This window comes from Falco naumanni, chromosome 14 (genome assembly GCF_017639655.2).
Source record: "Falco naumanni isolate bFalNau1 chromosome 14, bFalNau1.pat, whole genome shotgun sequence".
Classification (NCBI taxonomy): Eukaryota; Metazoa; Chordata; class Aves; order Falconiformes; family Falconidae; genus Falco; species Falco naumanni.
This window is the reverse complement of record NC_054067.1, coordinates 720,854-735,590: the sequence shown is the minus strand read 5'-3', so window position 1 is coordinate 735,590 and position 14,737 is coordinate 720,854. Positions and strand designations below refer to the sequence as shown.

At 47.7% G+C, this 14,737-nt stretch overlaps 1 protein-coding gene across 2 annotated transcripts in view; it reads right to left on the bottom strand.

Annotated features, from left to right (window-relative positions):
- HDAC8 (histone deacetylase 8) overlaps positions 1–14,737 on the bottom strand; it is a 38,253-nt gene that overhangs the window by 1,496 nt on the left and 22,020 nt on the right. For both annotated transcript variants that reach the window (XM_040614059.1, XM_040614060.1), the window contains exon 10: positions 5,719–5,824. In XM_040614059.1, the coding sequence (XP_040469993.1) occupies positions 5,719–5,824 (106 nt within the window). The remainder of the gene's footprint in view (positions 1–5,718; positions 5,825–14,737) is intronic.

Genomic DNA, 14,737 nt, shown 5'->3' with positions numbered 1-14,737 from the left:
GCAATTCTGCCTTGCTCCATCTGTCACTGTTTCACTGCCAAGGAGGATGGACCCTTCTCGCCCCACTCGCTCCTGTTGCCTCCAGCATGGCCACGGCAAGCCCAGTGGAAAACTCACTGCAGGGAAAACCAGTCCTGGAAAGCACTGGGCTCTTGGACCAGCTTCTGTGGTGGCTGTGGAGTGAGGAACAGGGTTTCTCTGCTCTCCCCTCTGCCACGGGTGTGAGTTTTCCTCTCAGCAGGTGGTGTGACAGAGGGAATCTCACTACCCAGCCCCTGAGCTTCCTGCTCCATTTCAGCCACACGTGATGCTGGCTGGGAAGCCTTTGGGTGCTCACCCACAGGTCTGGATGTGCATGGGAGGTATCCTGACCACTGTGCAGGAAAACGCAACATTGCCTGGGACTAGTAGAGCACTGAATGCAGGGCTGACCAAACTTGGGGTCTCAGACCCCTTCCCAAGCAGACAACCAGCCCATCTGCACCACTGACCACGCTCAAGTCACCTGGTCTTCAAGTACACATCTGGCTTCTTTGACAAGTACTATCAGGAAAGACAAAGATGTCTGGGATCCACCTGTTTCCCTCCCTCCCCTACAAATCCACAGCTACTAAAACCATTTCCTTCCACAAACATGGAAGGTTTCCTAGGCACAAAATATATGTCCTCATCAGATGCAGTGCTTGCAGCAGCTGTGACATTGCAGTTCCTTCAGGAATGTGCTCAGCTCCCAGGGGCAGTGGCTGTGAGCTGAGCTGGAAGTGTCACTCGAGGGTGTGGAGGTGCCATCCAGGCAGAATACAGCCTGCAGTGCCCTGCTCCCAATGCTCAGGGGCCCTGGTCCTTCTCCTAGGTCTGATGTTGAAGAAAGGACACTAAGGAGGGCATGAATTTCCAAGCCTTTTTGCTCCTGAGACAGTCTGTTGGGGTCTGACAGCAGAAGAGAGGGGTTCTAGTTAAGCTGCAGTTGGGAGATTGTAAGTCAAGCATCTGTAGGGAACAGGGTTTATAACTGCCTCATGCCCCACATAGCACTTCTAAATATGACAGTAAAGAAGACCTATCTTTTCTGACATGACAACAAAGGAAACAAAAATTATCATGTGTAGCAGAGAAAAGGAGTGGGGGAGCTATATGTAACAAAGTGCAGCAGTTGTGATCAGGTGTTGGACCAAACATTCCCAAAGTGTTTCAACAGACCCACACTGAAATCACCTGTCTCCAAAGGATGGGCACAAATCAGTTCTGCAGGTTTGCACCTCCTAGGAGGCAGCGGTCCCTCGAACAGGCTGGGGTACAACTGCCTGAACGTGACCCAGGTGCAGCTGGTAGTGTGCCATGTTACAAGCCCATTTCAGCAAGCATGGTGTCTAACCACTTGCCTGTTGTTCATCTCTCAATAAGTCACTACAACACATTGTTGCTTCCATTGAGTTGAAGTACTCTCTTGGGAGTAAAGGATGGGAACGTTGCTCCAGAGCAAAGCACCGTCTCAGAGAAAACACTTTCACTAGGGCTGACTCTGTGCCAGAGCTATTTCTGCATTGCAGGGTTCACTCTAACTGACAAGCTCCAACCAAACTTGCAGGTAGGAGGATGTGAGTTTATGGCATAAACATGCAGAACTTGGACTTCTGATGAAACAAGTGGCAATTTAAACCAAAGAGGCAGAGGAGGGTAAAATACTCTGTCAGGCTTTTAACAGGTGATGAGCGTATGCATGGCAAGTGATAGCTCCCCAAGCTGTGGTAATGGGATTATCAGCAACTGGGAAGCGTGCCTAGGAGTCAGCACTGGACTGGGGAAAAACACCACTGGGGAACTGAAAAGCTAGTCATGGTGCAAGGGAAGAGGTAAGTATGTAAGCTCTCCTCTCCTGAACTCAGACACTGTGGTACAAAAGGGAATGAAAACCATGCATCAGAAGCAGCTGGAACATATTCCCCTGAAAACATCTGCCTCTCATTCAGCCCTCCACCGTCTCCAGGTCTTCCTGCACCCAAACATCAAACCCCAGCTCAGGCAGTCCACTAAGAGATTTCTCTCTTACTGACAAGGTTAAGCCGTGGTACCATCGCTGTATCCAGGCTGCGACCTGGGCTCACACCCCCAGCTTTTTCGGTCTAGCTGTGTGTAGTTAGCTGCCCCCCTCTGCAGGAAGCCTCTGTATGGGCATGTCTGAGGCTGATGACACTCACAACCACATCCAGAATTCATTTAATCTCATCAAATGAATCACAGAAGGGTCTGGGTTGGGATGGACCTTTGAAGACCATCTAGTCCAACTCTCCGGCCACCGGCAGGGACATCTTGCACTACATGAAGTTGCTCAACCCCCCCGCCCCCCGCCCCCAGCCTGGCCTTCACCAGTCCCAGGGATGGAGCATCCACAGCTTCTCTGGGCAACCTGCTCCAGTCCCTCAGCCCCCTCATCGAAAAACGTTTCTTCCCTATGTCCAAGCTGAATTGCCCTCCTTCAGGTCAAAACTGTCGCCCTTGTCCTGTCGCTACAGGCCTGGTAAAAAGTCTCTCTCGGCCCTTCTTCAGATGTTGAAACGCCGCGGCAAGGTCTCCCCGTGGAGCCTTCTCCAGGCTGAGCAACCCCAGATCTCTCAGCCTCTCCTCCTAGCAGGGGGGTTCCAGCCCTCGGACCATTTCTGTGGCCGCCTCTGGCCCCGCTCCAACAGGTCCGTGTCCTCCTTGCGCTGGGGACCCCAGAGCTGGGTGCAGTGCTCCCGGGGGTCTCACCAGAGCGGAGCAGAGAAGGAGAATCCCCTTCCTCGACCTGTTTGCCACACTGCTGGTGATGCACCCAAGACAAAGCTTTCTAGGCTGCAAGCACACATTGCTGGTTCACATCTGTTTTTTCATCCATTGTCTCCCTGAGTCCCTCTCCGCAGGGCTGCTCCCAACCCACTCACCCCCCAGCCTGTATTGATACTGCAGGTCACCCTGACCCAGGTGCAGGACCTTGCACTTGGCCTTGTTGAACTTCATGATGTTCACATGGGGCCAGTCCTCCAGCCTGTCTCAGTCTCTTGGGAAGGCATCCCTTCCCTGCAGCGTATCAACGGACCATTCAGCTCGGTGTTATCTGCAGACCTGCTGAGGGTGTAGTCAATCCCACTGTCTTGTCATTAATAAGGATACTGAACAATATCAGTCCCAGTGCAGACCGGTGAGAGACACCACTCATTACTCATTTTTACTTGGACATTGAGCTACTGACTACAATTCTTCGGATGCGCCCATCCAGCTGATTCCTTATCCATCTAACACTCCATCCATCAAATCCCTATCTCTCCAGTTTAGAGACAAGGATGTTGTGTGTGACCAGTCAAGGGCCTTACGGAAGTCCAGGTAGATGACATCAGTTGCTCTTCCCTTATACACCAATGCAGTCACTCCAGGAGTCACCAAATGAGTCAGGCACGACTGGCCTTTTGTGAAATCATGTTAGCAGTCTCTAATCACCTCCCTGTCATCCAAATGCCTTGAGATAGCTTCCAGGAGGATCAGCTAAATGATCTTACAAGGTACAGAGGTGAGGCTGACTGGCTGGTAGTTCCCAGGGTCATCCTTTTTACCATTTTTAAAAATAGGCATGACACTTCCCTTTCTCCAGTCACTGGGAACTTCACCTGATTGTCATGATTTTTCAAATATGATGATGATGATCATATTTTTCAAGTATAGCCTTAACACAAGAAGGGGTTCTTCAGACACATGAGCAGAAAGCAGAAGCCCAGGGAAGACACAGGCCCATTGGTAACAAGGGCAGGGAAACCAATTACTAAGAATGCTGACAAGACAGAGGTTCTCAATACCTTCTCTACCTGTCTTTACCAGCATAGCTGCATTCCAGATCATAGGAACATCTACGATGCACGTGTCCACTCACCAGCAGTGTCAGGTGATCCGTGACCTCTTGCAAAGGTTCAACCGACATAAATCTATGTTAAAATAAGTGTCTGATGTTGTTTGCAAGGCCGCTGTCCACAATATTTGAAAAGTTGTGGAGATCAGAGGATATCCCTGATTACTGGAAGAGGGCAACTGTCACACCCAACTTACAAGGAGGGCCCAAAACAGGACCCAGAAAACCAGAGGCACATTAGTCTTACTTCAATCCCTGGAAAAGTCACAGAACAAGTCCTCCTAGAAACTATGAGCAGCCTAAAATCAAATTAAGCAGGTGACTAGGAAAAGCGAGCATGTATTTATCAAAGGCAAAGCATGACAGGGTGATCTGGTCATCTTCTACAACAAAATAACATCTTTTGTTGCCATGGGGAGAGCAGAGGATGTTGTTTACCTGGATTTCAGCAAAGCATTTGACACTTGTTTCCCACAGCCTCCTCCTGGACAAACTGGCAAGATACAGATTGGACAGGTGGTCTGCAAAGTGGGTAGGGAGGGAACTGGCTCACAGGCAGCACGCAGAGGGTGGTGATCAGTAGTTTTTACTCAGGCTGGCAGCCTGTCACAAGTGGGGTCCCCCAGGGATCAATACTGGGCCCCACACTGTTCGACATCTTCATAAATGATCTGGAGGATGGGACTGAAAGCAACCTCACCAAGTTTGCTGATGACACCAAACTGGCTGCTGAGGTGGACATGTCAGAAGGGAGAGCAATCTTACAAAGACCCAGACAAGCTGGAAGAGTGGGCTAACAAGAACAGTACGAAGTTTAACAAAGACAAGGGCAAGGTCCCACACCCGGGACAGAATAACCAAAGAGCCTAGTTCAGGCTACGATCTGCGTGGCTGGGGAGCAGTCTTGCTGAAAGGGGCCTGGGGTCCTGGTGGACAGCAAGCTGAACACGATCCAGCAGCACGCTGCTGCAGCAATGAAGGCAAGTTGGATCCTGGGCTGCATTTGCAGGGACTTTACTGACAGAGACAGAGACGGGATCAACTCACACGGTGCTTGTCAGCCACACCTAGAGCGCTGTGTCCAGTCCTGGTCCTCACAAATCAAAAGAGACATGGACAGACTGGAGAAGGTCCAAAGGAGGGCCATGAAGATGATCACAGGGCTGGAGAACCTGACCTATGAGGAAAGACTGATGGAGCTGGGCCTCTTCTGCCTGGAGAAGAAAAGGCTCAGGGGGACCTCATCACAGTATTCCAGTACTTGAAGGGCAGCTACAGAGAGGAGAGAGGTTCTCTCTTCACAAGGAGTCACATGGAGAGGTCAAGGGGCAATGGGTATGAGTCACACCAGGAGGGGTTTCACCTCATTATAGGAAAGAAATTTTTTACAGTGGGAACAATCAATCACTGGAATGACCTTCTCAGGGATGTGGTAGAGTCCCTACCGCTAGAGGTTTTCAAGATGCAACTTGACAGGGGGTTAGATAATCTCATCTAGGCTCCCTTCCCCAAAAAAGGTTGGACCAAATGATCTTTAACATCCCTTACAACCTGGGCTGTTCTATGACTCTAACAAGGATGAGGCCTTGTGCTCCTCTGCCCAGCCAGAGGAAAGGCAATGGCCACTTTTGCTAACAGGGACCCACAGCTCTAGGCTGATGTGCTACTAATATTGAGAATCCCAAGTGAAGCAGGAAATGGATGATGTTGTACGCAATGCGCAGTCAAGTGAATGTGGTTCATCCTTCTAGTCAGCAAGAAGGACTCCAACAAGCTTTCCTGAAGTCTTCTCAAAAAAGACCTGTAAGCCTGAAGCAGGAGCTTTGGCTTGGACAACTCACCTTTGATAGTGTTAAGAATTTCTTGAATTCTCTGTGGTTCGTTGCGGTCTGGTCTGCAGCTCGGTGTGATCTCCAGCACGTAATCAGGACCATACTCTGTGAAGAACTGCAGGAAAGAGGAGAGGAGAGTCAGCAGAGAGGTCTCTGGCTGGCTGAGGCTGGAGTTAGGGCTCCCCATGGGTACCTGTTTGTAAAAAGGCAAAAACCTTTCCTCCGTCTGACAGGCACATGTAGCTTAACTACATGAAAGAAGTGCTTCTGCAGTGTCTGTGCACACCTGAAGTTTACAGCCGCTGCCAATTCAAGAGCTTGGGAAGCAGAGCTCAGCGGTGCACATAACAGCAGTCAAATGTCTATCCCAATGTTTTATTTGGGAAAGCTGTTGACACCAATTTCACACATGGTTACCTGCAAACCGGATATTTTAATGAACAAAATTCAAGTGCTGCCTATCAGATATCCTTCCTTTCATCTCCCTGCCCCATGTTGCAGAGCACTGCATTGATGTGACTGAAACACCTGGAAAGAGAAAAATTAGTATGCTTCAACATTAATAATGTGTCTTTCCTGGCTGAGTGCTCCAGCAGTATGCAGCTGAGTCTGAATGAGAAAATCTGCAGCACATGGCCTCTACATGGTAACACGGAATCACAAATTATCGCCAGCAGTTTTGTTTCACAAGCACACAGTGCTGAGCAAAGCAGCAGACACACCAGGGTTAAAAATTCAGCACTGAAGTTGCAACAGGTTCTTTTGCTGCCCCCCCGGAAAGCTTCACCCCATGGAGAGCTAGTCCAGACTTAAAAGATACTGTACCAAAGACAGGGAAATTCACAGCATTACAGTCTCCCAATTATTAATGATGCAAAGGGCTGGGGTTTTCTTTCAGGGTGAGATTGGAGGTGGTAGATATTGCATCCCAGCACTGACACCTCTGCACTAGCAGGGGCAACGAGGGCTTCTCCAAACAGACCTCAGCATGCTAGTACTGATGAGGAAATTAAATAGCTCCTGAATGCTGCAGGTTACAGTCCAGCATTTGGAAGCAAACCTGAAATCACACTGAGTTTACCACCCTGTGAATCACAGCGTTAAGGAGCTGCCCACTCTTCAAGCACATAAGCTATTTACACAGAATGGGCAAGGCAGCTGGGTCAGGACAGGCAACATGCTGTCTGCCCAACTTTTTTGTGGGCCAACACAATAGTCCACTAAAAAGAGTGTAAAAGGCAGATTTTGACAGCTGCATTGTCTCATTTGTGCAGTGCTCAATTACTGTAGAACCAGCCAACTGATTTAAAAAATGGGGAAATATTTCCTTTTTAAGCAAGTCAGGGTTTTGATCTATGCTTTCAATGCTGTGAGAATGAGATCTCATTTGTCCCCCAAACCAATGTGGGGCAGCAGGAAGCAGCAAGTACATTGTGGCTGCTCTTAGCTCATTAAAAAACTACCATGAATATTCAGAGCAGAGATGGACCCAGGACCAGCCTGAATTAAGAGCCTTATCCAGTGGTATCATGCAGCATGGGAGCACACGTTTAGCTAGTTAGCAGGCTAACCCTTTTTCTTCCAAGCTTCTCCATGGCCAGCCCAAGGACTGATGTCTATTTTTCAAGCAGACTACTTTCACGGTTTTCTCAAGTAGTCTCCTTGATAGCTAAATATTTTCCTTTCTTCACCTCTGCCCAGAGACTGCTTTGGAAAGCCCCAGCTGAAATACAGACATGAGAGAACCCTGACATGTTTCCTTCTTAGAAAGCCTGCAAATGGCTGGAGCAGAAGCAACCGACATGTTTTGGGAAGTCCTCACTGAGAGCTGATGCCTCCAGTCAACTTTTTTGCTCTTATGCTGTGAGGAAGACACAGCTACTCCCAGAGCACACAGGTTCTACTGGCAAAGCCCACTGAACTCCACAAACCAAGCAAGCGGCCTTATTTGCAGGAAAAAAGGGAAATGCACATAAAATCTGGACTGCAGCATCTGTGAAAGAGCACAAGGAAAACGCACACCTCTCAGTAACTCGTCTCAGCTGCACAACCTGCTGATTACACAACAAGTGGCACAGTGGATTTTGTACTGTGGGTCTAGCACATCCAGCCTAGGAAACAACGAGGCACAGTTAAATCCTATTAAAAGGCATCATTTTGTACTTCCTTCACCAATACAGCTTCATGCAACTGTTTTTCAAAGTCTATGTTAAACGGCAAAAATACCTGGGTTTTTGCACTGATGTAGTTTGTAACAGTTGAGAAGCTTTAGGCATTAAATAACTAAAATCCTGTAGAGCTGCTCCATGCAGTGGGCCACCCAGTACGGGTTGCAGAGCACTGTCACGCAGAAGAGCTTGGGGCCAGCAAGGTTTTACACCATCCACCGGAAAGCAGGTCAGTAGGGCAAGCCTGGTAAACCTTGAACTGGCTTATCCAAGAGCTCTGATGCAGGCGCTCTGAAGCAAACAGCCCCAGCTGTTCAACACCTTCCTACCCCTCCACAGCAGGTTCCTGTGCAGGTGGCAGCAGAAGATACATGTCCAGCCAACCCAGGTCACAGATCAAGACACAAGGGCTGAGACGCAACCTGGCAGGGCACAGGGGCAGCGGCAGGAGCCCCTGCTCCCTATCTGCTGGCTTGTTCCAGTGGCAGGATGGCTAGGGAGGTAAGGACAGGACCACTTCTCCTTGCAGCAGCTAGAAGCGCTTATTGTCTCTGAGGAAGCACTAACAAAAGAAATTACTTCAACCACTCATCAACTGACAAAAGCAACAAGCAGCACCTGGGAATCAGCCGAGTTTTGACCCACCACAGGGACTCAGAGAGGCAAATCCACCCAAACTAACCAATAACTTTGATTTTCACTTTGAGGTGGGAGGCCTAAGCCTCAGTATTTCTGAAGACAGTATAAACAAGTCATTTGTACAAGCACTTTGTATCCACGCTCTTGCTGCCTGGAGGGGATACAAAAGGCGGTTTTCAGTGCTCCAGGAAAGATTTTCTGTTTCTATATCTCTCATAACAAGGAGGATGTTACAAGCAGGCAAGCTCATGCTTCAGCAACACAAAATGCCACACTACTCATTCATCTGTTTATTTGTGGCAGGGGAAAATGTATCTTTTTCATCCCTGCAAAAACCCTGTCATTTTCAGCAATGAAAAAAAACCAGCATTGAGAACCAAGACTCACAAAGAAAGCTAAAAATCCCCTCCTTATTCAGCAGCTCACCTGGAAACTTACAATTGCTCCCTTCTAAAACACAGGCCTGCCAAAACTGAGAGAATCACAAATGTCCAATGCACAATCCTGAAGCCCTGAGCAGGCCAAAAGGAGATGAAGTTTGAACCAGAGGGAGGCATACCTGGAACTGCAAATGTCTTCCCTCCCATCAGCAGGTGTCCCAGAGAAAGGAGCAGTGCACAACCACCAAGTGCTTTGGTGGTCTGAAAGAGGATGGGCGTAATGGTTCAGGAGATGAGCACATGGAATGACTGAAGGGAAAGAAGTGTTGGAGGAAGAAAAGAGTAGGCATAGAGGCCAGGAAAAAAAGGTGAGAAATGGAGAAAGGAAAAGGTAAAGAAGAGAAAGAAAAAAAAGAAAGAAAGAAAAAAAAAGGCTAAAACAATAATGTTCTTAAAGGGGAAGGATATTTTCTCCTGAATAATGCCAGATCTGACAAAAGTACTATGTCAACAGCAAAAAATTGGGCATCTTATATAACACTAACTTCCGTCACTGATTTTAGTACAAACAGTTCATGGGTGGACACTGCTGCAGAGGGACCATGACCCACTGCACCATTAGCACTGGATGTTCAAAGAAATTCTATGTTGGTCCTTCCAGACATCCTAAGACTATTTAAGACATCCTAAGACTATTTAAACACCATTACAGTTTAGTCTCAGTCAGATGCTTTGTGAATCTCCAGACCACAGCTGTGCTGTTTTCAAGCCCTTCTCTACAAACTCATGAACAAAAAAGAATGACCAAAAGACCTCCATGCTTCTGAATCCTGACTTTCTTTCATAGTGACTTGATTCCAAGACCTGGAGCTGTAAAGAACAACCCCAAACCCCTCAATGGTGGAAGAGAAGCAAAGTGCTGAATGTAACTGGGTAGAATTTGGTCCATCATCACCAAAAAAACATGCCAAACCTGGCTGATGGAAAGAAATGCATTAAGAGCAGCACAACTCAGCTGCTTCACAGCAAGGTGCTTCAGCAATGCTCTATCCCAGGCAACACTCTCTCACAAGTTTCCTTGTGAGGTGAGCAGAGCCCTGGGGTTGTACAGCAGGAAAGCTGTGCCTGGACTGCCTTCAAGCTGCTCACAGTCAGGAACTTGCACTGATCTCACCAAGCTGACTGCTCTGACAGCTCAATTTTCAGGTTTCATGTTAATCAGAATGGGAATTCCTATTTAAAGCAAAGCAAACACAAAATTATGAAGTACCAACCTTTGATTCTGTGCACAGGCACTACTAAGCTATTAAACCATTAGTGGTTTTTTGCCAAAAGCAGCAGAAAAAAACTGGGAAATCTGACAAAAAGACATCAGCCCTATGTGTGCACAAATACATACGTACACATATACAAAAAGCACATGCTGCTTCCCCTTCAGATTATCGCACAGCTGTGTAAATATTTCATACCCACTAGCTTCCAAACCAGTTCTCTTCCTTCATGACTTTTCTTCCTGCCAAATCTGCTTCTACCACTTCACCTTAAATATGCTGCCCCATCCCAACAGCACAATGCAGGCAGCCTGGAGCACCTCGTGGAGAGATTATAGAGCGTGAAGTATACTGATTAGCTGGACTCTAAAAAGACACAAAACCAGTCAGCTGTAGCTTCTTTGGGAGTTCCTGTTAAGAATCTCTGCAGGATTAATGCAAGATGACGTCATCTCATTCTTAATCACAGAAAAGGGGCTGCCCCACAAAGTGCTAGTCTGAAACTTGCACCAGCAGCAAGGTGAGGAACTACGTTACCTTTGACTAGTTCCATCTAAGGGGAAAAAAAAGCCTTCTCTAAATGCAATGACTCATGGAATGAGAGAAGGGAACAGAAGAATTCCCATCAAAGTGAAGTGCCCCATACTGAATACATAGTAAACCACTCCCTCCTCTGCAAATCTGACGTCTGTAAGGTTTAAACCAATTTGACAAGTCAAAAATCCAGGTGCAAAAATCACATAGGAACGTCCCTGTCCAGGCTCTGGAACAAGGCAATGGCAAAGCACTGCCTGGCATCTGACTGCTCTCTGTCACACTCTGATGCAAGAAAGCCTGCTAGGAAAGATAGAAAGCACATTTTAAGTTCAACAAATAGCAAAGCAAGATGGGCTATGGCTCCCAAGGATGGTGTGCAAGTACTAATCCAGACAGTGTCCTCCAAAACCCATATTTGCCATCAACCATCTTTACTATCTTCTGTTCTGACAACTGTGACCAGCACAGACCAGTCTTCCAGATAGCTCTGTTGTAAAGCAGAGCCACGAAGAGGAGCCAGAGAGCAAAAGGTCCTCAATGACTCTGGACGTCAACTCCAAAGTTGGCTTCTCCCTTCTACAGACAGCTTGCAAAGAGCTGTTTGACTTTAAACAGACTCAGTTCCCCTCGTAGAAAGCGCAGCAGTGCAAAAGCGGCAAGCTGCTTCCCAGAGTGCTCAGTGGGCCTGTCTGCATTCACATCTGTACCCAAGGCAGCTGATAGAGATGCTGCCCTGCACTGCACACCCTGCCTGCATCTATCGGCGAACCTGCCTGATAGCTGGGAGCCTTTTCCCTTAGCAAAGGCCAAGAACAGAAGCTTCATCCTAACTTTGTCCAAGCACCTCCACAAGGCAACAGTCATCTTATGGATGTGGAGCTGGATAAAGCTTGCTTTTGTTTACACAAGGCTTTCCTGGTTTACTCCATGACTTTTTAAACAGAGCCAAGTCTTGATGTGCCCCTCTCCGTGGTTCAGAGGAAGCCAGAGGACATGCAGCCATCCCCACATCCAAGCTGAAACACCGCCAGGCAGGAGTAGGGCCCCAGACAGACTGCACAACACACGGACACCCTTGAGGGAAGGCAGAGGACACCTGCATCCTGGGGATCAAATTGCTTGATGGAGCCTGCCTCTTCCACATAGTCACCCACCCATGGCATCTCAGAGTTAAGAGCCCCAAACCAAATCTCCACCATTCTCTCCTGAACATTAAGTGGGGGGGGGGGGGGCAGGTGTTGCCATGCTCATGTGCAGCTCTTCATCATGAAGGGGCTGGCAAGCAGTGGCACAAGAAGCCAGGTTTTTATGCCCTTAAGCAGTACAGAGGTCTCAAGGAAGCCAGGCCTGAGATTTTTCTCCCCACCAGCATCGGCACAGGGAACGACGTCAGCACTCACAGCAGAGAGTGCTCTCTGCAGCGACTTCTCTCCAGACAAGTACCAGCATTACCTTATTATAGGGGCATCTCTCTCTGCTAAAGGCCTTTTGCGCGTGTGCCATTGGACATGGGTACTTCTGACTGTGCTGTGTCCCAAAGGCAGGGGTCAGCAGCAGGCTTCCAAGAAGAGACTGGTATCTGTTCATACCTCACAGCTTTCATCAGAAATCAGGCTTGTTTCAGTGTTCCTGAGAAGTGGGAGGTTCCCAGCCCTGGAGGAACACTCTTTCTTGGGGGAGAAGCACAACATGATCCAGTACAAGCTATCCCACGCTGGCATTAAGACAGGGTTTGCACATTCACCCAAGGGTGAGTGGCTAGTAGATCTCAAACTCCTGCTCTTGTGCATGCCAAAGCCCATGCCATCCCTCACCAGAAGACACAGTGATATGCCGAAGAGCTGAACCGCAGGAAGCCCCAACATGGGGTGTACAAGGACTCTCCCACGAGTGTCATCAACAAACTGGGATTCCCACATCAAGAGGAACAGATTCACCAGGCATAGATTAATACACACAAAGGCTGGGATGTAACAGAGGCAGAGACTGCAGTTGCTAAAACAAGAGCTGGGAAGAAGTCACACACTGGCCCTCACATGCTCAGGCTACACATGCCCCCTGCAAATGAGCAAGGTAGAGGATTTTCCCAGCTGGCCCCTCCTGGTCCCAAGCTCTAACCATCACATCCAACACAAAGACCGGCCTTTTCACAGCTTCACTGGTTTATCAGCCTTGGCTATTAATTTCCTGCTGACAAGTAAACAGATCCAGTTGGCAGTGTTTCCAGTTGACTGTTCTTCCTCCATTAGTGACAAGACCGTTTTGACAAACTTTTTAACAGAAGTTACCAGTTTGAGCAAAGCAGCCACCAGACTGTAGCCTCAGTTGAAAGCCCACAAAAGAGCAGGATTGGGCAGTTTGGTCTGTGTGGAGAGAAGCCAGCTTGGGGACAGCATCCAAATTAAAAGGCATTAGCTGCAGCAAAGACAAGCCTACAAGTACGTGGGATCTGCCATGGCTTCTGATCTCATGGAAAACAGGACAATCTGTGTGAAATGTGTTCATTTGATTCGTGTCAATATAGAACAATACTAGGACCACATGATGAAATGTAACCTTCTGTCTTACATACCCTTGTATAACCACATGCTTAAGAAAAATGGAGTGATCAATGTGTATAGTTCCCGTATCTTGCAAAGAACACCTGGCTACATACCGAGTTCCTGTACCTTACAAAGGACATCTGGTTACACACCCTGACATGCAGGCTGAGCTGCTAACCGCGTGGTGTTAAGTAAGAGAAGTTTACAGGGCACATGCGTAAAATCTAGGGTCATCCTAAGGGTGAGCCGAGGAAGACTGCTGACTTCATCCACCGACCACCGGATACCCTCGGAGATAGAAAGAGCATGCGCCACGAAGTACACGCCTGTTCCAAGGATCCATTTACATAAACCAACCCTTTCTTAGAAATAGCTATGAATATGTGTTAGTTTAGGAAATACAAACCAAAAATAAATTTTGTACAGTGTGCATCTTGATGGAGTGGAGACTCCCGGTGCACCCAACGCTGTTTGCTTGCCTCCATTTGCTTAAGAAATTGCAAACTTTGATTGTAATCCTGTTTTGGGACTAAGTTATTTATCACAATCGGTAAGAAGGACGTCAGCTTCACTGCAGATCACCTGTGGCTGGCTGACTGCAGCAAGGTTCCTGCCTCCTGCATACGGCAGTGTCACTGTGTTGAAAGGAACTTGCATTTACCTAAGCACCCAAATCTAGACTGGATCAAGACAGGATTTTGTAAACTGAGCTTCAACAGAGCCTTCCACCCTTGGAAAACAATTCTGCTCTCCAGGCCAGGGCAGTCTTTAGAAACCATGTCAAAGAAGGTGTTTATTGCTGCTGTTATGTTATTACACAGCCATTCTGTCAGACACCCTCAGCTAAGCATGGGACCAAGTAATCAGAAATTGTTGCATTTGTCTCTACCTCAGAGACATAACAGCAACCCCCAAAGCAACTTTCTTCTAAGAGACATACAGGCACTGACCCAAACCACTGTCAAGCAACTGAGTACAAATCAGCTGGAGAAATAACTCTCAGGTTTGCTGCACATCTGTACTGCTTTCCATTTTATTTCAAAGTACGAAAAAAGCATAAGCTATAAACCCCAAGATGCAGTTTCTAATGAGACTGAAAGCTGGCCAGAAAAGCTTTACCAAGGAAGAAAGGACGGGAAGAACAAAAGTTTTACACTGCAACAGGAGCTGCTGGAGTCTCCAGCTGGGAGGTCTAAGCCCTGAGAGTTGGTTAAAAACAGCCTAGATGGCACTAGGGATACTGGGACAAAACCAAACTGATGGAATCAACCAGAAAATCTGAGTGTTTCCTGCAACAGCAATATTTTTGAAAGTGGAACTTCCTAGAGGAAGTGGTAGAAGCCCAACTGCTTCCATTATCTCAAATCAGATAAAGCCCTTGAATGTCAACAAAAAGGAACATTCCTGTATTTGGTGCCAGCTTACTTTGAAAGGGGAATTTTGACAGCCTAAAGTAATTATTTTTTTCCATATCCAGTTTTCATTAAAGT